This window comes from Protomyctophum parallelum (genome assembly GCF_964188405.1).
Source record: "Protomyctophum parallelum genome assembly, chromosome: 15".
In the NCBI taxonomy this organism is placed as follows: Eukaryota; Metazoa; Chordata; class Actinopteri; order Myctophiformes; family Myctophidae; genus Protomyctophum; species Protomyctophum parallelum.
Window position 1 is genome coordinate 7,405,420 of NC_139710.1, and position 25,297 is coordinate 7,430,716.

The 25,297-nt window shown below is 43.3% G+C and overlaps 1 protein-coding gene across 1 annotated transcript in view; it reads left to right on the forward strand.

Moving 5' to 3' along the window:
* Positions 1–1,107: 1,107 nt before the first annotated feature.
* Positions 1,108–25,297, forward strand: part of htr7c (5-hydroxytryptamine (serotonin) receptor 7c) — a gene marked incomplete at both ends in the record, with an annotated part of 28,566 nt that continues 4,376 nt past the window's right edge. The window contains one exon of the mRNA XM_083783823.1: positions 1,108–1,577. Coding sequence (XP_083639949.1) covers positions 1,108–1,577 — 470 coding nt within the window. The remainder of the gene's footprint in view (positions 1,578–25,297) is intronic.

Consider the following 25,297-nt stretch of genomic DNA (forward strand, 5'->3'; position numbering starts at 1 on the left):
TCAGGGCATTATAAATGCCATACAGAAATGTTAATTTGCTGCTCTGAGGGACTACTGAGGAATGCTGCTCTCAGGGCAGCTTAAATGCTATACATACAGCAATGTTAATTTGCTGATCTGAGGGATTTGAATGCTGCGCACACACACGCGCACTGCACCGCACCACACACACACACACACACACACACACACACACACACACACACACACACACACACACACACACACACACACACACGTGGGTTTCTTCCTTCCTACGCAAACATGGAAACATGATTAGGATGTAGCATGTAGGCCAATTAAGGCATTAACACAGAAACATAATGTAAATATTCATATTGGTTAGTAGTGCTCCCCCCTCAAAACACACAAGTGACACTGACACATCTGCTGCATGCCAGACTTAATGGTTATAATGCCCATGATGCATTAATTCATGGTGTCCTGTCCTCATGTGTGGAGTATCTCATGTGGGAAAACCAGACCCAGGCAGAAAATAAGTTATTATTCTCCCCAAAAAGGCAATGATGCCATGTGTTCATGCTTTAAAACAAGATCTGAGTTTTTCCCAGGACTTGATATTGAAATAGACCAATCGCGGGTGCACGCCCACTTCTGCAACCTTTTGCAGAGCCAGCCAGTGCTACCAGCTGGTGTCTCTCTATGCATCCCATGAAGTAGGCTAGTCAGTCAGATCAGTGAGACAGTCTTGAAACATCAGAGCGGAAAAAGCTACACTCGGCTAAACTAACTTTACCGTTGACCGGATTTGGAGTGAGTGTTTGAGAAACTGTTATGCATTCTATGGAATTTCCATGCGCATTTTCTGAGGCGCGCGCAGGTCACTACTTATAGGCGCAACAAGGACAAACCTGCGAGTTATAATACTTTAGTCGGCAGCGACACAACAGTTGATTAAGGCTTTGAAGTGCTGAGCGCATATGGCTGTTTAGTAGTCTGGTATACAGCGGGCTTTTTACACGTGGGAGAGAGAAGAACCAACCACTCGGCTGGACCCGACATCAGGTCCGTACGGATCAATATGCGCGTAATTGGAGTATATTGGCGAGGTGTCCGCTGCAGCGACTCTGGAATAACGTTGTCGTGATGTTCAATACTTCGGTCATCGAATCCACTTTGAATAAAAAAGAGGATATGTCCGAAGTTATCAATGGCACTGTACAGCTTTTCTACAACATCCTCATCACAATTAGTCCCACGACGACCATGTGGAACGAGTCGTGCGGGGAGCAACTACTGGATTTTGGCCGGCCAGAAAAGATCATGATCGGTGTGATGTTGGCAGTCATCACTGCGGTGACAGTGATGGGAAACACATTGGTAGTGATAGCCGTTTGCGTAGTAAAAAAATTAAGGCAACCTTCAAACTATCTTCTGGTATCCTTGGCCGTGGCGGACCTTTCAGTGGCTATAGCTGTCATGCCGTTTGTAATAGTGACAGACTTAACTGGTGGAAAGTGGCTTTTTGGAGAGGTGTTCTGCAACATTTTCATTGGCATGGATGTTATGTGCTGCACTGCTTCTATCATGACCCTGTGCGTGATCAGCGTGGACAGGTAAGTTATCGTAGTGCTGATTGTCTGCTTTAAAAATAAATCACACCCGTGTGAAATGAGGGGCGCGCTTATCATCGTAGCCTAGTACATCATCATCACCGACTTCTTACTGACAGTTGAGAGTAAGCCTCCTAAGATATTGTTTGTGTTACGCAATGTTTGTGTTTACACTATTCATTCATTGTCAATGGGAATGTAATGTTGGATGTAGCGGCTACATGTACATGTAGCCTACGGTTCGCATGGGGGCGCGCGCGCACACACACACACACACACACACACACACACACAATTGAGTGGAAGAAAAAAAAGGATGTGATTGTAAGGGGGGGGGGGGGGGGGGGGGGGATCTCTAAGAGAGTATAGTGATCATTTTCTCTCCCTTTAGCCCTGGCTGAAAGGTGGATTTTCAGGCCTGTTTTAAAGGATGCTAATGATCTGCATTTTTTTAGAGCAGGGGTCACGACCGTCACGGCATTCCACGCTTGGGTGGCAGTGCTAAAAGAAGAATTTACCCATTTTTGTTTTATAAGTGGGTGGTACTAGATTCTTGTTCTCGCTCCCTATTGTGACTGTGGGTGTTTGTCTGTCAGTAGCTATACTACAAAAATACATCGCATGGATGCACCTGGGACGTATCCTGAGTGATGTATCCCAAGGTCATCAGGGTTTCAGGTCTTCCAACATCATAACCCTCACTCAAATGACTCAGCCGGGGTGATCAAGTCCCGACTTACATCCCAGTTGCTATACCCTCGATCAGTCCCATTAGGGAAAAACCAGGGCCACACAATCCGTTTCTCCTGAACTACTCTGCCGGGACTGGGAGGTGCTATTCCGGTGCGTGGAAGGACTAGGCTCTGTGGGTTGACTCCTACGTCTCACCAGTTCCGCTCCTGCTCTCACCAGGTCCAGCCCCTGTGCGTTGCAGCGTTGCACCAGACTCCCAGCACCAGGCACTTCATTCAGGAATGGTGGATTCTCGAGCCACAATGGTTCAGCCGGCTCCAGCTAGCCCATGGTGGTGCCGCATAACATAACAGAGATAATGTTTACCGATTTGGGTTATGTTTGGACAAAATCTGTAGGAGTAGTATATTAAAAAAAGGAAAGTTGGCCTCCTGGTGGCGTTATAACAGAGTGAAAAGGGTGCATGTCTTCTTCGGCCTAGTAGCCTACTGATGACACAAAAAAATGAGCAGACAAAATTGGAACTGGAAAAAAAAATATTATCTGTTTGTTGAGCTGGAGAGACAGAGATACTCCTGTTACTGAACAAACACTATATAGCAGTGATTCTCAACCTGTGGTACACATAAGGTCTGGTACGCAATGACCCCTCTGGTGGTACAAGGAATCTTCCCGAAAATGAAAAAGGTGTGTGTGTGTGTGTGTGTGTGTGTGTGTGTGTGTGTGTGTATGTGTGTGGGGAGGTGTTTATGTTTGTGGCTTTGTGCCAAGCACTGCCGACGATGCGTTCACAGATCACAACAAACTAAACGGTGGCAACACAAGATACTAATAAACAGCGTAGTTAAAATGGTGGAATCGTGGCTTAAAATGGAACTATAAAAGTGTGGAAGACGAGGAGAATATTTTTGACCAGCAGCAGCTGCACGTATAGACGGCTGCAATTCGAAATTGGCCCCCGTAAAATCTGAATCCACCACACACGTCTTTTTCCCCTCACTGTACAGTATTTGTTTTATTTTCCCTTTTTACCTCCTCTATGATGATATCCTGTTTTTGGGTATGGTGTATATTTGTATGTCTCTAAATGTTATGATGAATTGAACATGGTGGAGCCCATTGTAAACAAGTGTAATGCTTTATGGTGTCGTCCATAGTTAACATTTTTGTATTGAGTTGTGCTTGAAATGTACTGTAATTCTCCAAATCTGTTAAATAAACTCTTAAATCAAACACTGAAATGGTGGATGGAAAATGACACCCCGCCGTTGTTGTGGTCCCAGCACAAATTGGTGCTGTTCAAATGGAAAAAACCCACCAGTTAATAGGACGCAGAAACTGGGGTTCAACATAACTGAAGTGGGTGTACAGAGGAATGAAATCAACATGCCTGTGGCCTCCGAGGCTAGCAGAGAAGTAGTAGACAGTGTGGTACCGTAATAAATGAAACCCCTTTCAAATGGTGCATTTTACAACACGTAGCGTAGCCTACTGAAAATAGTTGATTCAACAGCTGTAAAATCAATTAAAGCCAACTGCATTGAGCATCACAAAAGCCGCAGTAAAAGTGAAACTTCTCATAGCGCATTTTTCCAAATCGTTAAAGTAAAACTTCTGACTATAGTGTGTGTGTGTGTGTGTGTGTGTGTGTGTATGTATGTGTGTGTGTGCGCGTGCGTGCATGCCTCTCTTTGTCTGTCGTGTGAGAACTGTAAGAATCCCAGTTTTATTGTTATAATTTTGTTAGCTGACAACTGTGGAAAAAGATATTATTCTTATATTTTTATATATTAATTAGAATTAATTTACCTCCTGTATTCACGATAGGTTAGGGGTACGCTACTGTATTTTAACCTAAGTCATAATGTTGGCGAGATCCAAATATTTTCTGAGGTGTTAAAGGTTGAGAACCACTGCTCTATAGCAATTCTATTACTATCACAATATAGAGCTTTGCCCTACCTTTAATAAGAATGATCCAACATGGTTCAGCAAAACAACCTTGTCTCTAGATCCACAACTATCCTTGATGGCCTTCGAGTGGCTCATCCTTTCAAAGGATTCTCCCCTGGGCCTTTCCTGTAATGTCTATCTCTCAGCTTTGCTTTAAGCTGCCCATTCACCTTAGGGACATTGTTTGTTGCTGGCTGTTGAGATAGCACTCTCGATCTAAATCTATTCTTGATGGTGCTGGAATGGATTCCATTAAAAGCCCTTTCTCCCATGCTTTCTTTCATAATGTTTATCCCTGTGTCACGTCTAAAGAGAATGTCAGGTGTTTTCATGACATTGTTGGTCCTGGGAGAGGTGGGTGGTTGGGTTTACCTGTCGTTTTATTTTATTCCCTTTTGTTGTGTTAGTTTTGTTGTGTATGTGTGTGTGTATCTTGTTTTTGACGCATCTATGTATACTATATTATGCTGGCATAATTGTATCGTTTATTGCAATATAATGACTAAAAACAATTCAAAAAAATAAAAAATGTTTCATGTTCAATTTTGCCAAGTCAAAGTCAAACCGCCAACAAAGTGCATGGTTTTAAAAAAGACGAAGACTCCCTTTAAGACATGAATTTTAAATAGTTTGTGTAGCGGTTTGCTTTTGTGGCAGCTCCTACTGTATGGGCAGATGTGAAAGTGCATGGTTTTGGAGTGGCGCGCTGTGGAGGCCCCTCAACATGCAATCCCAATTTGAGTATGATTGGTAAGAAATACCAATTAGCCTACAGAAAAAGTAGTATCAAAACCTGTTTTATGGTTATTGTCATGACTAACAAGACCAATAAATTGATAGGGGGAAACAAACTCATGTTTCTGCAACAAACAGTGATTTGTAGCATTTGTGGTGCCCCCTATGTGTGTAGTGAAATCGCTTTGACATTGCGTTGTTTAGAGGCCTGTTTAATCATTGTGTAATGTACTGTGATTAAACTTTGGGGCAGATCGAGGTGTGCAGCGTGGCCTAAATGGGGAGATGCGTTGTGATCCAAAGAATTGGTTGCATTCAAGAGTTATAGGCCAAAACGTGAAGTGGACCGTTATATTGCCACCATAAGGCCAAGATAGACCTGGACGGAGGGGGCGAAACCGTAATTCAGGCCTCCAGCCGTTCCGGCCAGGTAGAGATAATAAGCATTAACAAACAATACATTTTCCAGTTCCAGTAGTAATTTAAGAGACCATTCATACATGGGTTAGAATTCTGAATGAACTGGAGAAGATTTATGGATAGGTGGTTAGAAGTAATGTGGTGGCTATTCACTCTAGCAAACTCATTACCTGGCCTTTATTATGGCAATAATTTCCAAGAGGGCATTTTGTACTGTGATGTAATGCTGTAGGTATCCTCAGCAGATGTGATGGCTACCAGGGCATGTGATGCCAGGGCCCATATATACTGAAAATAAAACTGTAAAAACCAAGCAACAAACATTGCTGCACATTCATCTTGTTGCTACAAGGGTTGGCATAGTAATAAAACATAGCTGTGTTTTATTGGGATTATGAATGTAGGTGGAATGTGTCTTTGACAATCATATTGCTCAGCTGAAACAACCTGTTCTAAAATAAATAAATGGAATTATCAAGTCAGATGCTGCACGATAAGTCTAACAATCAAGGAATAATATTAATCAGGTTCAAGCAGCAAAATGCATGTGTGAGGGCCACAAAATAGTACTACTAGACAAGTAGAATAACACAAATGCATATTAAACATAATGCATTATAATCACTTTATAAGCACTCATACATAATTCATTATTATCTTTTTACTTAGAAAAGCAAACCCCTGGGGGCACGATGGCCCAGTCAGTAGTGCTCTCGCCTCACAGCTAGAAAGCCCTGCATGGGTTCGATTCCCGCTGTGGGCGTTCTCTCCTCCGGTGGGGTTGGCGAAAGGGCCTTTCTGTGTGGAGTTTGCATGTTCTCCTCGTGTCTCCTAGGGTAGGTACCCTCACAAAAAACATGCAGTAATCCTGGTCTCTAAACTGCCTCCCCCTGGCCAGGACTTGGACTCCTCATGCATAGTTCGGCCGCCCGGCAGCAGCCTCACCGGCAGCAAGGTTCTAGATCCCGAGCCACTAACAGAGGTGGCCCTCAAGGGCGTCGCCCCCGCAAGGGCACAGGGCGCCAAGGGGGCTCTGCATGAGAGTTCGGGGCCGGCCGTCGAACGTCTCTCCCGGCTTAGCTTGGACAGCTGGGTAGAGCGTACATCAGACCCCTAGGTACTGGAGACAGTCGCCAGAGGCTACAAACTCCAATTTCGACGGCGTCCACCCCCCTTTTCAAGGGTCCGTATGACAAGCACGCGCAGGTTTTTACTCGACATATTTTCTGGTGCCAAAAAAGGACGGCGGGTATCGGCCCGTCCTCGATCTCAGGTGGCTAAACCGGTACATGAAGGTCCTACCTTTCAAGATGTTACAGACAAAACACATACGTCAGTCCATTGGCCAGGGAGAGTGGTTCGCCACTCTCGACCTGAAAGACGCATACTTCCATGTTCGCATTTGGCCGGGTCACAGGCCCTTTCTCCGCTTTGCCTTTCAAGGGCAGAGTTCAGAGTGCTCCCATTCGGGCTGTCATTGTCTCCGAGGGTGTTCACAAGGGTAGTGGCGGCTGCTCTGTACCCTCTTCAACTTACAGGCATGAAGATCCTACCTTATCTCGACGACTGGCTGATCGTAGCACCGTCTCGCAGCCAGGTTGCAGCAGACACAGAGCAGGTGTTGTCTCATGTCCTTGGGTTTCCGAGTGAACTTAAAGAAAAGCAACCCCGAACCCAGGCAACAGACAGGGTTTCTCGGCCTGTGTCTCAATTCAGTGACCATGGTGGTCTCTCTGTCCCCGGAGAGGGTTCTACGGATCCAAACACTCCTACTCCACTTCCGTCTCGGCACGTGTGTCGAGATGGTTCGGGTCCAACGGCTGTTGGGGATGATCGCATCCGCCACAGCATGGAATGGAAGAAACGGCGCCGATGGAGAATGAAGCGGAGGTTGTGCTTGCAGCCAGTCCAGGCAGCCAGACTCTCAGCACAGTGGCTCCTGAACAATTGAGCAAAGATATCGGTGACTTCCCTGAGAATTCAAGGATGTGCTAGAGGAAACATTCTCAGAGGCTAAAGCAACCATTAGAGAGCCGTTGCAGGAACCACTGGGAAATCATATTGTACCTGAAGGCAGCAAGACCCAGGACATGGTGGCAATCACAGAGATAAATAATACAGTTATCCAGAAGAAGAAGAGGAAACGGAAGAAGTCTTCAGCCAGGAGGGCGTCCGACGGCTCAGCAGCTGAATCCGACCCAGACGGCAAGAAGAAGGAAAAAGACCCAGGGAGGAAGGAGACAAAGAAAAGGATGAAAAAAGCCGCCGGAGGGAGAGGAAGGCAGAGCGAAGCCATAAAGACTCGTCCTCGGAGTCCTCAGTGGATTCTGGAAAGAAGGAAAAGATCACCATCCAAGAACTCCACTGAAGTGGGACAGGAGAAGAACGTGGTAATCATGTCTGATGTTTCCACAGCTCTGACAGAGGATATCGAACTGTCAGGAGGAACAAAGAAAAGGAAGAGAAAAGGGTGGAATGGAAAGAGACAAGTGAAGATGAAGGTCCATGGGGGCAGCGTAACTTAGGAGTAGGGTCTGACAAATTTAAGCCTCCAAATCAAATGCAAACCAGTTGCTATTTTAATACAAAAAGGAAAAAATATATTTTTGGTTGGTCAAAGGTCAATACAAAATAAAAAAAATGATTATGTGACACTTGGGTTCTATTAAGAAGGAAAATACGGATTTCTACAGCCTAAATAACCCAAAGCAGTAGTAAATCACTGTATTTTGGGGCAGTGTAACTGTCCCAGCAATGGGTATTTTGTGCTTTTCTATTTCTATTTTCTATTCTATTTTCTATCTATTTTCTATTCTATTTTTATTGCTAATGTGAACATTAGAGGTATGTTTACTTGGGTACATTGTATTTACATGCCGTGTGTGGTGCCTGGTTAATGCTGTTCATATTATGACGTGTTGAGGGCGTGCAGGAAAAGCCCTGTGAGTAGAGTGAGTGCTCATTAATGGCACCGGTGTGAGCCGGCTCAGGCAGAAACTCAGAACAAGCTGAGTTGCAGCGGTGCGAGGAGCTCTCCTTACGCCAAGAAAGAGCGTCCTCAAATATGAAAGATAAGAGAACGTAGAGTAGCTCCTAAAATAATCCGCAGAAGGCGCACACGGTATGTTACATGTTGTTGGTTTCTGTGTTTGTAAATAGTGTTGTAGTTCCGTCGATTGTTTGATTGTTTGTGTACGTTTCATTGTGTTTGTTTACCCATAATCCGGAAGTCATGATTGACCGACAGTTACAACAAGTTACAAGAAGGACATTCACATTGCATATTTCATGGTGTTTAAGAGAATATTTGTATGTTTTGTGTTACAGTTTTCACGGTGTCCAATGGGAAGAAATAAAACGACCTTAAAGACATCTGTTGGAGCGTTGTCATATTTCTGCTTGCTAGGAGCCGCTACAATTGTAAATAAGCATAATTTAGTATACACACACGCACAGATCAAATCAAACTAAAAAACTGGACTGTTGGGGCGCATGGACAACACAAGGCTGAATGTACTCTAGTAAAGCAAATAATCCAACAGATTTAATTGTCTCACACAAAACAAAAGACTAAAACGTTTAATTACTATAAAGTATAGGTTGCTATTTCTATGCATTTGATGTATTACCTAGTGTTTAACTTGCTCACTGTGTAAACTGCTCTGGATTAAGAGCATCTACTAAATGCCTAAAGTAAATTATAAATTGTAGGTCATGTTTTTGCCCCTGTCTGTTCGTCCTCCTGTCTGTCACTCAGTGACCAAGTAATCAGATTGCCTTGAAACTTCCTCTGCACTTCCATCCTCCCAGGACATGGTCCATGGCCCAAACTTCCATCCTCCCAGGACATGGGACAGGACACTTCCATCCTCCCAGGACATGGGACAGGACACTTCCATCCTCCCAGGACATGGCCCATGGCCCAAACTTTCATCCTCCCAGGACATGGCCCATGGCCCAAACGTTCGGTTATGACATGAGTACAGGCCTATCTGCGGAACCCTTAGTCATACAGACACAATTTCCACACGGATGCACCCAAGAGGAAGAAACATATTGATTTGTGACCCCTTAACCTTTCCTCTAGCACCACAAATTAGGCCAAGCTTTCAAATGAGCAAACTGGGGATATGGAGATCTACTGTCTTCTGCTTGCGCATGGTGTGTTTTGTCAGTCATGGAATGCTTACAACATGTGTAATGAACAGAAAAAATACAATTATAACAAATTACAGGATAGCCAAAATGACCAAAATGTCTGCAGAGGTAGGAAATTGAACATATCTGATGAAGATGAGATAAAAAGTGAGTGAGTGATAAAAGTGTGATCCTCAGAGCGAGAGAGGTTGCCTACCTAAGGCCCACACATGAGATAGGGGGGTTGTTGTCCAGGGTGTTTTAGGGTAGGCTTAGACAGTATTCCTGTGTTAGCTGATCTACAGTAAGTATAGGTGGGAAGGGTTCTAGGGTTTGAATATATGATGCTATGCCTTTGGTTGCCTTGTACACCACCACCAACCACCCCCCCCCCCCCCCCCCCCATCCCCCGCACGTGCAGTGTGGTGCAGGGGAGGATGGTAGATGCAGATTGATAGGCAGAAGTTACAGAAATACAATGTATATTTATTGTTGTAAACTAAGTACTGGACCCTCGTCTGGTTTGACAGACAGGTAGTGTGTGCCGGCTGGGTGATGTGTGACAATCCGGTTGAAGTATACCTTTGGTACGGCAACAGCGGCGGGCCCGGGAGAACAATAACGCGACACGAGACAGTATCACGCTAAAGGTTCACAAAGTTTATTACACAAACAGGAACATATATAGTGCTGGATCATAATGACGTGACCACAAGACATCAGACATAATAACGTGCCTACTGCAGCAAGGCTGACCTTGCTGTCACCGAGATGTCTCTCGTAGCCTAACTATAAAGTATGCTACAGTTCAGGCAGTACACAATACATAACAAGTACACTGTGACACAATACATATCAAGTACACTGTGTCCCAGTACACAGCCATGGGCGATCAGATTATAACATTTATGTTGTAACTTATATTGTTATAGGCTACAAACAATAGTAGATGAAAACCGGTTCTGTGAATGGGGGAGATGTCATGCAGGCACCTGGCAGACACGTTTCACACCAGAGTGTGAAAAAACCCCTCCAGATACGCAGTACACAGAGAGAATAGATGTGTATTCTTCTGTCTGATACACTGTCGGCCTTGAGTAGCAGCTAGGCGCCGGCCTATAGGCGATATAATTTAATAATTCAAAAACGTAGCCATGTAAGGCAGCTGTCTGCCTTTGCCTATAGTAAATCCGCCCCATTGTAATGAATTGGGACTAAATTTCCCATAACCCTTTGCACGCCGGACAGAAAGACCTTCATGCCATGATGTCATCAAAATGCGTATCCTATCCCACTCTGCCCATATGACTAAAAACGGAAGAAATAAATGTGAAAAGGAAAGTGTTCTACAGTCAATTAACTGTGTAATGCACAGTGACGCACAATGAATTAGGCTTATAATAAAACAGCGATAAGCTGCAGAAGATACAAATAGTAGAGAGGAGCTCATATTGGTCTTTTATTTAACAATTATTAAACAGCGCCTCTCAATTACCTCTCAATCAAATAAAAAAATATGTAATCCAAACTCCGCTCATGTCAATTGTAAACGAACGGTCACATGTCAGAAATAAAATCAACAGCGCCTGACACAGGCATGCATTACCTCTCCATCAAATAAAGGAATATAATACAAAGCTGCACAGCACACAACGAACGGCATTTTGCTTCTCTCTTCTCTCGTGTAACATTTATAACTGAAATAAAGTCAGAGGCTTCGTAGAAAAAACACCACCCGACCATAACATGAACTCTTATTAAGCGCAACCAATCAAGCCTGACACATGTAGGCATCCCAGGCCAGGACAACACCCACACTCTTGACAGGAACAGAAGCCACCAGGGAGTTGTTGATGGAAATGGTGAGATCCTGCACTTGGCAGCTTACTGAGCTTAATGCTTAAATTGTACTATAAATGACACACTGCTAAATCAGACCATACTCTGATGCTTGGGAATATCGCAGATGAACACATGGATGAGCACTATATATACTGTAGTTACCCATATACAATCTCTCACCTCATGGTGAAAGGTTAGGCGCACCGCTGTTGCGCTGCCTATCGATTGTTTCAATACTGTAAGAGCTCCTTATAGTTCAATGAAGAGACTGCTCAGAGAAACATTGGGTCACTGTGGTGGAAATAATCGTTGACATTCCCCTGTCATTGCGTCTTGGCAGTCTGAGCCCCCTGGCTTGGATCAACACAGATGAGAGAGTAGAGAGACTGAGTGTGACAAGCAGAGAAAGATGGATGAGCGAATCAGGGAAAAGTGAAGGTGAGTGTTGGAGAGAAAGGGAGAGTGGGGCTTAAATGGAGCGCAAGAGGAGAGAGCAGGGGAACAGAGTGCCAGAAAGGAGGGGAAAGGGTTATAGTACTTTCTTTTTCACGTGCAACGAAAAATACAGACACAGGGCCAAATTCACAACGGCGTTTACGCTCATATCGTGAGCGTACGGACATTTACGAGGATTGCCACGTTACGTGTGGAATTCATTAAATTGAACTTGGCGTGACGTTGACGGACGTTGGTCGTTTTCCAAGTCAGCTCGGAGGGTGGTGTACCAGTGATCTAGGCATGCGTATTCATTTAGAAGGCTTTAGTCTTCATGCTGAATCAATTAATAGTCCCCAAACCTCAAATAAAATATGTAGGCTGTGTATAACGTTCAGTCAGTTGACATTGCGAGTGACTTGCCTGTCAAAATCAGCTGATCGACAAGTTCATGCGGTGTGTGAGATGAACAGAGATGAAACACACAAAAGGGGCTAATCAGTGGTTCTCGAACCTTTTCAAGTCCACATTACCAGAACAGAAACAGTATAATATCAAGGGACAAAATCCTCCAAAGGTATATAAGATTACCGGTATGCATGCTTTAATGTCGCTGCCTTGCCGGCTGCCGTTACAGGGCATGCACAGAATTGTTTCATGGTATGGTAGGCTATTAATTAATTAATTATAATAGGCAACTGTAGCTGTAGGCACCAAACTTAGGCCTACATTATGCCAAGTGCCAACTAACGCCAAATGTCCCGTGATTTAATATTATTGACGACATCATCAAATTAATTATTAATACCTCTGACGAGGAAGCATATTTGAAATAGCTTCGTGAAGAAAAATAATTCTGCTCCCCGTCCTATTTATTTCAACCTTTAAAACAAGCCCGGAGGAGCGAAACGTTGTTTTATAGGTTGAAATAAAGAGGAAGAATTATATTGTATTATTATGAATTATATTGCATTCCACTTTTTTTCTTCATTTGATCACTTTTTGGGTCAAGCACCGTATTTAAAAACTGGGATGTGCATATCGTTTCCCTTCTTTACATACGTGTCCAGAACAAATTATTTCCCCAGGCATGATTCAGATATAGTAATCCAAAGGATTTAAATAAATCAATACATTAACTAGTTGCTGTAACAGCCGTTGGCTGTTTTTGTTATATATGCTAAATGTGTAAATTGTTGTCCCTCAGAGCTGGCACACAAGAGTGTGGATTTGGACGTCCTCTTCCTGTATTCCCTGAGGTCATCGTCAAGCCCAAGTTAATTGGAGCTGTATTGGGACACTAGTGAGGTTCTTGCTAACCCGTTTTTCAACAAGACAGCTCCTGCTCCGGTTCCGGTTCCTTCACATCTCGGACAATGGGGCAGGTAACAAGGCAGACAAACTGCACAAAGTGAGGCCAGTGTTGGGACTAACTGTTGGCCAAGCCCAGGAGATGTTGACACCCTCAGAACATTTGTATAGACAAGGGAATGATGCTTTGGTGTTGGAGGCTGGGCTCAAAGTATATTTTGTATTGTATTTTGTATTTATTTATTTATTTATTCAGCATTCAACATATAAATGGGTAAAGTGCTACGCTGAGGCAAAAAAGCCCAAGGGGCTTATACGAGGCCTCTACCTATGTAAATCATAATGAAACATTGTACGTGTATATATATATATATATAGTGTCTGGCTCACTGTATGCTTACTACAGTAAAAACTCTGATATATCACTGTAACTGTATGATTACTGCAGTAAAAGCTACTGATAATGTGGGCATGGGCACCACAAACCAAACTAATAAAAAGGTATACGTGATTTTCTGCCTCAGTCGTTTATCAAGATGTACTGAACTTACTTACTTGTACTTCAACAGTCAATTAACTGGCGAACGGTAGATGGGATACTTGTAATTACTTTTTCTTTCATTCGGTATAGGCTATATATGTTGCTATAGGCATTATTTTGTGAATATTTAGTTGTTCAGGTCCATTCCTTCACTAAAGTTCTATCTGGTGGGCGCAAGCTTCATTCAATAACCAATTACTGACAAACTGTAGATGGGATCAGTGTGTACTGTACTTTCTTCGTAAAAGTACACATTCAGGGCTTTCATTCGGTGTATAGGATGTACAGTATAGCATATTTCTTGTGTTCATTTTTATATGTGCCTGTCAATGTCTGACTTTAAACCTTCCATAACTTTGCTTTCTGTTCAAGATAATCACTTTCAGGCAAAAGCAGGTGTTACAAAAAGGTCAATATCTCCAGAATGGAAGATGGTAAAATAAAATAAAAATCATCATCATACTGTAGATAGGCCTACAGTATGTCATAGATGACTGACATAACAAGCTTGGACATATGAAGACCAAGATTCATGTTAGAGCCACGTCATTCTAGAAGTATTTTCATTACACAATCATATTGTATTGCCAATTCTGTTCAACTTAATTGCCAGTGAAAACCTGCAATTGTCTTTTAATGCTTTACAAGATGTGCTCATTAGTCTTATACAATTGGTGTTTAATGCCAGTAAAATGGATGTTGTCGTTTTGGCAAACATAATTGTTAAAAATGACCTGCATTACAGTGAATACTGTGTTCTTGTCTCTTTTGGCCAATATGTAGATGTAATTAATATACATGTGGCAGCCTCTATATAATTCAGCTAGCCTCTATATAATTCACCAGTGATAATTATGGTAGGCCATCTGGTGGTCATCTGTTTCTATAGAAAGCCATAATTGGAGATTGTCAAAATGACATCAAATAATTGGCTCACACTTAAATTGTCTAGAGTGGCTTAATGCCATGAGTTACACAGTGTAATTAAACGATAAACGAGTGAATTAATTAAATAAATATAGCATTAGGAGTCAACCTCTGTTCACCGTCATTGTCCCAATCGGGATTCTTAAAATTCAGACCATAAAATAAACATAGGCCTACTGATACACACTCTACCATATATACATTTTTAAAGTTGTACCCAAGTGCCCAGGACAAGGGACCCAAAGTCAACAGCTATGTCTTGCCGAGACTGCCCTACTCACTACTGCAACGCATTCCTACACACTACACTTACATGGCAGTGACGTCACACTCTTAAGGCTCATACATAGTCTGGATTTACGGTGGTGGGGTGACCACCGAACTACAACATGACGTCACGAGACGCGGTGAAGAGCAAACCACTTCCACCGCTCCAGCCCTTCTTTCTGTTTTTACTCACCACCGCTCAACGTTATTTCAGCTCCGGTGGTCAGCTCACCACCGGAGCGGTGGTCACCTCACCACCGAAAATCCAGACTATGAATAGGCCTTTACCCTCCGCGTCGTTCGGCTGCTATCTCCTCATGTCACGCCGAACGCTGAGCGTCAACAACACCCGCGGAACAATTGTCATTGCACTGCCACCAAAGTCGCCTCCCTTCCACACTCACGCCGGCAATGCATTTCTTTACTACAAACACTATCGCCCCAAGCACCCACACCACCGCACGCACACACTCACACACACGGACACGGAACACTGTCGCCAGGTCTATGAAAACAAGCCCAGAAAAAATGCCATTCAACACGCTACTTACACACACTACAACTCGCTTACAACTTGCAGACCTGGCAACACTGCATCCTGCATCCAGTGGCTAACATTGCTAATTTGTTGCCACATCTAAGAAAACAAGACTGCAAACCCTGACTTCCTACAGGCTACTTGCACACACTACCACTCGCTTACAATACGCGGACCTGGCAACACTAACATGCCCTCTTCCATTGGCTCTAACCCCACCACGTGCGTGACCCACGAGTTTCCATGTTACATTGCGCAGTTCCGAAAAGCCAACCGGAAGTTACACACTACACACACACACATTAGAAGAAGAACAAGACGAACACTACACGCGCGCGCTGCAACACAAAACAGCTGCGTACAACGCAGTGTCACTGCAGACACATGGGTTCACAGTACACTGTGTGGAGGACATCTGTATATCGCAACGCGGGGGGACTTTAACTGACAAGTAAGAGTGTGTGTGTGCGTGCGTGCGCGCAGTACACATACTATTTACCCAGCGTGTGTGTGTGTCTATGATGTGTAGCCATCCGTTACATGTGACGGCCACAACGGTTTAAACACAGCTGAAATGGCACACACACACACACACACACCACAAAACGCAGTCGCCTGCCAGGTTCTTCTGCGCATTATTTATTTACCAGTCCCACCACGGACTCGCGTGCGTGTGCAGTTTGATTTCAGCATCACTAATCAAAATAATACAAAGCAAGTTAACACATAATAATTATAACCCATCCGTTACATGTGCAGGGCACAATACTAACACAGCTGAAACATGAAGTGGAGTCTGTCAAATCCCGCAATTTCCTTCTTCCAATATTGCGCTGCAACGTAACTCTAGGATGAGCCACCCGAAGGGCGGCGAAATTCTAGTATACTACACTATAAAATCCAACCCAGGGTTGGCATTGTGGCTGTTCTGCAAATTTATGCTGGAGTGGACTGGTCCATACCCTTTTCAGTTGAAAATACATCATTTTTGTCATGATCATGTCGCACCACCAGAAACAAGATTTTTTTTCAAAAGATATTTAAATTTGTATAATTGTGAGAACGATGGCTTCCATTATCACATTGCAACTTTTCAGGAATAAAGCCTGCCGTTTCTATTCGCTTGGATTCCCCATCGATGAGGGTTTCTGAAATGCCCACAGCCCTCCCATGAGACACAGACAGAGTTGAAAAGAATGGTGGCATTTTATCATGAAATATCAATTATATGAAGGCAGCTTGAAAAGTGGTGAAGTGAAGTGGTCCTTTAAAAAAGACCTACAGTACAGTGTTTTAAGCCACAGCCACAATCCGGACAACAGCTGCATTTCCACCACAACAATTACAAGCCTTATCACCCTAACGTAGATGTCTGCAGGAATGGGGATAAATAGCTCTACAAACACTAAAATGGAATAAAATCTACCATGAGGTACTTGAATAGGTTTTACTGCAGGTTTGAGAGACAGAGTCTAGTTGTTTGCTTTTGCTGGTGCATTATGTCTCACACTCCAGGAGTCCAGACACAACCAGACACGGGGGTTTGTTGAGTGTGTCTCTATGCAGCCACATGCAGCCCATAAAATGAAACTAAGCAAACAAGAGCATAGTGATGTTGGCACACTTGACAATAGGCTCATCAAAGTGGCCATGGCATGGCAATGACAAAATACTGTAGACCTGCATGGTGAGTTTATTTGAAAATGAAGAAATTAGGAAATGCCTTGTTTGTAAACTACAAGGATGCCAATTCATATGAGAATTATCATCAGTTATCATTGCTTACAAACACCAATTCTGCAGATACTGATACAAATCAGTAGAGAAACACTGCAAGAGCTTCCACTAAATCATAGTCAAGGAATATATGAGACACACGCAAAGCTAATTCACTATTTATTTTGCCTATTATTTACAGTTCAGGTTTAAGTTTGAAGCCCTTTACTGTGGGGAATTGTACTCAACTCCCCTGACCTTGATGATGTGTTGATGGAGAGCGCTGCTTCCACCAGGGGACCTGGTTTTAACCCATTCTGACCTGAGATCAGATTCATACGAGGTTTCCGCCGGACACACACTGGTCTGATGAACCCATTCTGACCTGAGATCAGATTCTAAAAAAATGTCAGTCGTTCTTCGATTTTTCAAAAATAGCAGACCTACAAGCTCGTATCGCGCCACTCGGTGGCGCGATATGAGCTTGTAGATCTGCTATTTTTAAATAGCTAAAGCATAACATGATGCTGACACCAAAATGGGTGCCCGTTCAGAATGGGTTAAGAGAGCAGACAGCTGTACTAGTACTGTACTTCCAGGAAGGTGGCTAAGATCATGAATATTTGATAGAGCAGACAGCTGCCTGTATGAATCGTTAAGGCAGTTCTTCCTCAACAGGATATATATTTTATTTACTTTCCTTAGTGGACGCACTCTGAGCCCCCCACCACACGTATAAACGTAGCCCCATATGTTCCCTCTCCCTACGCTCATTCTGTAGCTCCGAGATGAGGTGACACACTGGGCCCCTCCCACCGCGTTTCAGAAACGGCGCAAGTTTCCGCTATGTAGGTTTCTTACCCTGACGCCACGGTTAATCCAAACGTGAAGGGGACGTGGAGGGTTTACACTAATTCAACCATAACAACGCCCAAGAAAATCCAACTAGAGATTTGAACCGAGCCTTTACGTCCCGTATTTTGTCAGTCGCTTCCATGTTTATCAAGGAAGTTGAAAAGCTTTAGCGCCTCCCCGGCACCTCCCCTGGTCGAAATTTCCAACTGACTTCAGTTCACTCGACATGCACGCGCACACGCACACTTCCTTGATAAACATGGAAGCGACTGACAAAATACGGGACGTAAAGGCTCGGTTCAAATCTCTAGTTGGATTTTCTTGGGCGTTGTTATGGTTGAATTAGTGTAAACCCTTCACGTCCCCTTCACGTTTGGATTAATCGTGGCGTCAGGGTAAGAAACTTACATAGCGAAAACTTGTGCCGTTTCTGAAACGCGGTGGGAGGGGCCCAGTGTGTGACCTCATCTCGGAGCTACAGAATGAGCGTAGGGAGAGGGAACATATGGGGTATAAACGGTACTTTTTGGCCAAAAAGGGATTATTTTCTACCAGAAAAAAAATACTTTTAGTGGTGGTGGGGGACTCAGAGTGCGTCCACTAAGGAAAGTAGGCTTTCTATTGACACAACCCCTCTTAATATTGGTGAGTAGGTCAAACGTTCGTGAGATTTCCACCAAAGAGGAGAGGCTGGTCTGATTTCGATTTGAGATTTAAAACGGAAAGTCACATAGCCTTGACTGCAGGGCAGAAACGAAGCAGTAGAAGGCTATGGACCAGAGCTAGCTGACAGCTAGTCTTAAACAGGCCTCCAAATGATCGTCCGTCAACGTGGAACGATATTTGGATTTAATTATCTTCGTGTGGGAAAACGCTGATTCACATAAATATGTGGAGCCAAATAACGCTGTGAGCGAGGCTGCACAAGTCCTGATGTTTGGATACTTTTCCTCCACGAGTAATTTCCAAAACTCTCCATCGCGGGCGCGCAACTTTACTTTAACTGTATACAGCCTGCAGTGCCATGATCTCATTCTCCAACGCAGAAGAGTTCATGTTAAAAAGTGTTGCTATTTTCGAGGCAATGGAATCAACATCAGCTTCTGAATGGGAAGCACATGAATGTAGCGATGGGCTCGAGTAAGGCAAACGCAGTTGGACTTGGAATGTGACATCGTGAAAAAAGAATCTTCTTCCCACTCTGCATGGAAGTGATATGTTTTAGGCTTCTTTGCCGCGCGCATCTTGCTATATGAACAATGATGGATAGATATCCTTTTAATTTGTTTGTTTAACAACAGAACAGACCCGACGTTCCCCACACTTGAAAACAAGGCACTGCATTGTGGGGGGTTTTAAAGCCGCCGCTTGCCCGAGGCGAGGATTGTTTTTTTTTTTGTTTTTTTCCATGGCAGGGCCATGCGGTCTACCTGCGCAGCGCTTGCGATCGACTGGTCGACCGCGATCGACGTAATGGGCACCCCTGCTCTACAACCTGTGTGTGATGGCATGTGTGAGCCAAATCTATGGACTTGTTTGTCTTATTCATGCCGCCTCCCCGTTTAAGCATGTGCCGCAACACCACTAAATATTTCTTGAATAAATAATATAATACCTTAAAATACAGTATATTTTATATAGTTTAAATAATCAAACCGACAACGTAAATATTATATCGTTAATTTCTATAGTCAGTACAATGTAAAATCTAAACGAAATGCTCTGTGGGCAAATCTTCAATCACCATTCAGTCGCACATGCGTAGTTCACTCTTAATTGCAAAACAAAATAAAAAGTGTGATAATGTATTAACCCTAGAACACTAAGCTTGACCTTTGTCAAACCACCACTAAACATACATTGCATTTGGTATATTTACTCGATGTAATAGGCCTATATTAACCTTTGGTACACCCATTCCTGGTCCAGTGGAAAAAGAAAAAAAAACCACACTATCACTAAATGCGGGGTGAAATTCCCTGAACACCTGCCTGTAGAAAAAAACAGCGATGTGGGCAGAGAAACAAACCTACCTTCACTCAGCATCATGAAGGTACTGAAAGAGACCCACACACCTCAGACATCAGCAACATTATGAAAATTACAAAAATATAATTGTCCGGGTGAAAATCACCCAGGTTTAGTGTTCTTGGGGTTAATCTTTGGTGTAGCACCACCTGGGGAGAAATCCATGAGCCGCCACTAAAACATTTCACCTCACACATCAAATGATGTCTGAAAACATGGGAGAGTGCTTGTAGGAATTGGGCAAGCTTGCTCTGCACAGTGGTATGTGCACACCGAGCCAAGCTCTCATTGTCATTAGCCAGTGACCTGAGTGAGTGTTTCTCCTGGCAGCTTTTGCCTGTTACACAGCTCTGAATGAAGTGGTCTTGGCTCTAAACTCTTACCAAACCGTCTGTGCAGATCCTGCACCAGTGCATTATAGGCTCTCCTATCCACTGCAGTGACTGCACTGAGCATCAGCAAGCAAGATAGGCCATCATTTGTGAGACACATCTAGCTGCAGGGCAGACCAACCACCAAACAGTTTCAACTTGGAAAGCATCACAGTCAGCCTTATCAGAGTATTTCAGCATCTTGACAGTCACCATCACAAACCCACTTTGTATAATAATAATAATAATAATAACTAGAAAAAGTGCCCTTCTGGGCACAGGTCTCCACCAGGATAGGAATGTAGGACATTGCAGCTTGCCTTCATCTGGTGGTTGGATAAAAAAGCAACAAAAGTAAATTAGAGGTAAAAACACTTTTCGGCCAGTTATAGCGCCACCTTGAGGCTGAGTTGAAATTGTTCATGTGGCATTTCTTCCTCGGCCTAGTGGGAATGTGCGTGCACAATTTCACGGAAATCACGCGATGTGTTCATGATTTGCAGCATTTTGTTTGAAACTGAGCACTCCTGTGAACTTTGGAAGCCAATCTTAACCAATCAGGATGGAGTCTGAGAAATCTGAAAGACCAGTTTCGTTGAATGGCTCTAGAGAGACTGTGTACCAATTTGCTGTTTGATGTTTGGACAAAATCTGTAGGTGTACTGTGCAAAAACTTGTTTTGCACAAAGCGGCCTCCTGGTGGCGCTATAACAGGCCGTTCTGGAAATTTTGGGGCAGAGGTTCATCGTTGGCATCCAGGGAGTGTGTGTGCAAAATTTGGCATCGACCGGGTTAACGGTGGCCGAGATTAGCTGCTCACGGACACACACACACACGGACGGACGGACGGAGTGCAAAACATACTCTCCCCCCATGCCTTCGGCCTGGTGGAGACAATAATACCAGGCTGTCAATGAGCAATGGCATCACCTTTTGTAGTTCTTCAAAAGTTTTAACAGGTCAAGACAGGTCAGTCGAATCTGTCGGCCCAAATTCTTTTAGGGGAAAACCAAGTGCTCGTGGCAGCTTTTTTCAAATTATGTTCTTGTTTGGAATTGGACTTTTATCTGAAAGCAGTAATAAATAATGCTATCTTGCCCCGTTCTGTGTGATTGATTGATTCTGCAGTGAGCTTGTCACCCACTCTACCCTACAATCTTCAGTGGGAGTTAAGCCTAAAGGAAAGCTAAGGGCTAAAAATGCTGATATGGTTTCTAAATGGGGTTTGGTAGTGTGGCATAAATAATTTTACGTGTTTGGCACAATGAAGACTTGGTTCATTAATCATCTGACTAGAATGAGAAAAAGGCAATAGCAGTTTCACCAGGCAGCAGGATAATGGGCTTCCATAATGGAAGCAAGATTTACTATATATACACTGTACAGTGTACACAACGCTCAGATGACATTGGAGATTAGCATTGTGCTGAATGTTTAACATATCTATCCACATGCTGTTAATATTCTAGTCCTGTTGCTGATCCTCAAATCTAGACTGACTTAAAACTAAGTTAAGTAAAAGTGTGTGTACAGTAGGTTATAATTCTTTTGCGTTTTTCAAATAGGTACAGCTGTTGCTTCTGTCGAAACCGTATACATAGTCAGTGTCACTGATTTCAATGTAATGCAACACAGGGACCCCCGCTAATGTTTATTGGTCGTCCAACAGTATCTAAACCACTCGGTGGGAGCCTGGGAGTGGGAGGAGACTCGGAAATAGTCGGGGAGGCGCGTGTCGGGGAGCAGCGGTGATTGTGCTGGCAGTGGCCACATGCGCGGCAGCATGGCGGTGCGCTGAACGCACGCGCATTCATTCACTGGGCACGCAAACGCAAAAAGTGCCGTTCTTGATTGTGTTACACGCGTACATGGGACCTTTTGATTTGGTGTAGCGCCAGGGCCTTGGGAGGGGTTGATCCGTCACTGACCGTAATGGCTAAGTTCATAGTGCAGTGAAGGGCCATGTCATTATTACGACATCCCATTATTACGACGTCCCGTTGGTCCGACTCTTATAACCCTAAACTCACACTAACTAACGGAATGGTCGTAATAATGGGATGTGGGAATTATGAGCGGACCCCGCAGTGAAGATAGCTTCTCAATGCGATTTAAACCATTTCAATTCGTCAAGCTTGTTGGGGTTATACACATCAGGTTGAAAGTGGGTGAAGTTGTCCTTATTTTACAAGCTACTACATGTTATCTTTAGGGTTGTAATATCATTGTACACTTTGTTTGCTCACCATATCATATCTCAGCTCGTTATAGAGACAAACTGTGGAAATGGACACGTCAAGACATGCATAGATAAAGAGAAAAAATATATTTTTGTGGGGGCGCTAGACCCTCCTATATTCAGCTATAGTGTAGATTTTTGTCCTAACACAAACATTAAATGCTATTGACAAGACAATGCATGGAGAATTTACGTCATATGTGTCTGAACAAATCGGCTATTTTTGTCCTAACACAAAGATTAAATGCCATTGACATTGAATGGAGAATTTACATCATAAGCAAATTGGTATTTTTGTGAAATTCCCATTGACAATGTAGAGAATTTAGGTCATGTGTCTGAGCAAATCGACATGTTACGTCATGATGATGTACGATGATGGGTCACATGGGTGTGATTTTTCTTTTTTAAAGGGATAATAGTGCATTGAAATTGCCTTTGTAATGGATATTCATGTCATACAGAACAGCAACATCAATTCCTGTCCTAGGGCTATTATTCAGATCTCTATCTCTATCAATGTCAGGCTTGGAATCTATTCAATTTAAATTCTACTCCTCTTTGTAACCATTGCTGAAGCATGGACTGGGTGAATCAATTTCTTACTGCACGCTGAACTGCATGCTCTTGGGGATGCACTATACTGTCATTTCAGGTGACTGTTGCCAGTTTTTGAAGATCTGACCCCATGGAGTAAAATTAGAAAGTCTGTTGCCAGTAGGTGGCATTATATGATTTTGCAAGTAGGAGGTATATGACTTTAACTCACTTTTAATCACTTGCTCGCTCACATTGCTATACATTAGCTGGTGCATGTTGAGAGAGAGAGAGAGAGAGAGAGAGAGAGAGAGAGAGGGAGAGAGAGGGAGAGCGAGTGAGAAAGACCACTCTTTCTTAACAAAGTGCGAGGATGTTTGATTGTGTTTATGGGCAGATATGTCATGTTGTTTGAAAACAAAAGGTTATTTCCCCATAAAGGATAGATAGAGAAAACCCCACAACTTGCCCAATTGGGCAACCAGAAAGCAAACATTGAATAGCCCATTTTGTTTTACATGCCCTTCATGACAATCAGGCAACGTAGTGTCAACCCCTTTTTGTTGTTGATATCACTGCAACTGCATCTCCTGCAGGACATCAGGGATGGGTGGCGGGTACACTGCTAACAGTGTACAGTAGGCTACACAATAACTATCTATTTTCAACTTAACCAAAATTATCAAAATAACCTAGGTAAGCCTTGCCGGGGCTATTTCCCCATATTTGGGTACTTTCATTTCCGGTTTCCCGTCATTGTAAGGAGCGGCTAATGTTAGCAGTAGCTTTCGCCAGAAACATTAAAAGGGGAATACCACTCATTTTCAACATTTTACTATGTCATTATATACCTTAGATTTAGAGTTGTTGTGTGGGAATAATAAAAAAGTCCCCCCATTCTGTGTTGCCTAGAACTGGAGGTCTGAAAAAAATCTGTAACATTATGAAGTACATCAGACCCCCAGTTCTAGGCAACACAAAATGGGGGTACTTTATTATTTCCACACAAAAACTCTAAGGTATAACCTAGAACGCCCAGGGGTATTAATAACCATTAAATCAGAGCGCCCAGCGATTTACAGCAACAGAGCACATTTAGCGACGCACCAGACTCTATCCCGGATGTAGCTGAAGTAGCTAGATGTAGCCAAAACACTACACACACACGATCAACAACAACGGGAGGTATGATTAATTCTAACACGACTAGCGACGGGACCGCAATGGGCCGTCGAACACATAATCTTTGCTTAGAATTGGACGGAATAATTTAGATCAAGAGTTATTCAGATTTAAGATTTTCGGTCTCATCAGCTAAAATGGGGGAGGGGGGGGGGGGGGAAGACACATTTTCGATGACGTCCCAACCAGAAATGACATCGAATGTTTTTCAGAGATAACAGCCAAAGAAGATCCTACTTTGAATGGGACCCTATGGGACACGCGTGCATGTATCCTGGTGCTGGGGGTAAGCAAGGTGTTGCCTAGCAACCGGGCCAATATGATATATTGATATATATATATGATAATGATATAAAGCTTTATGTAAGAGATATCTCATACTTAGCAGACAACGGGTGTAGAGGGAAAGTACGAGAAACCTCGTATTTGGCAGAGAAAGAGTTTTAATGTATTTGTAACTGAATTTTGTGCCATAACTAGACTTTAGAAGACTTCACTATGAGTTCATTCCTGTTCCCGCTGCAGGCTGTTATCTTTAATAGGGATCTGCAATCTGATTTTCTTTTGAGTTGCTACATGAAAGGGCGGTAAAGGACAACAGAGGTGGGCGGAAAAAGCACAGTCCCACACACTGGTCTTTATTTCAAATGGCACGGATAAATGACTCAAGATACAACTCCTCCTTTTCACAGCACAAAACATTGAACGCATTGTTCCAAGCTGCTACTATTGTCCATAGCAGCTGATGGTTCCCTGCAAAACTTCACAAACTTGAGTCAGGTGAACCTGCCTAGGGTCTCCATGATAACTACATTTTTCAAACAGTCTTCATTGATTTAAAGGTCATACTGTATATAAACCTGGGAGAGATGGAGAGACAGAATGTTCCTTTTGATTTGAAAAGCTAAAAAATATATACAGGGAGTTGAGGCCCTAACAAGGATTTATTTATTCAAATTCTCACCTAGAGTACTACTGATAGTGGGCAAATGTAAT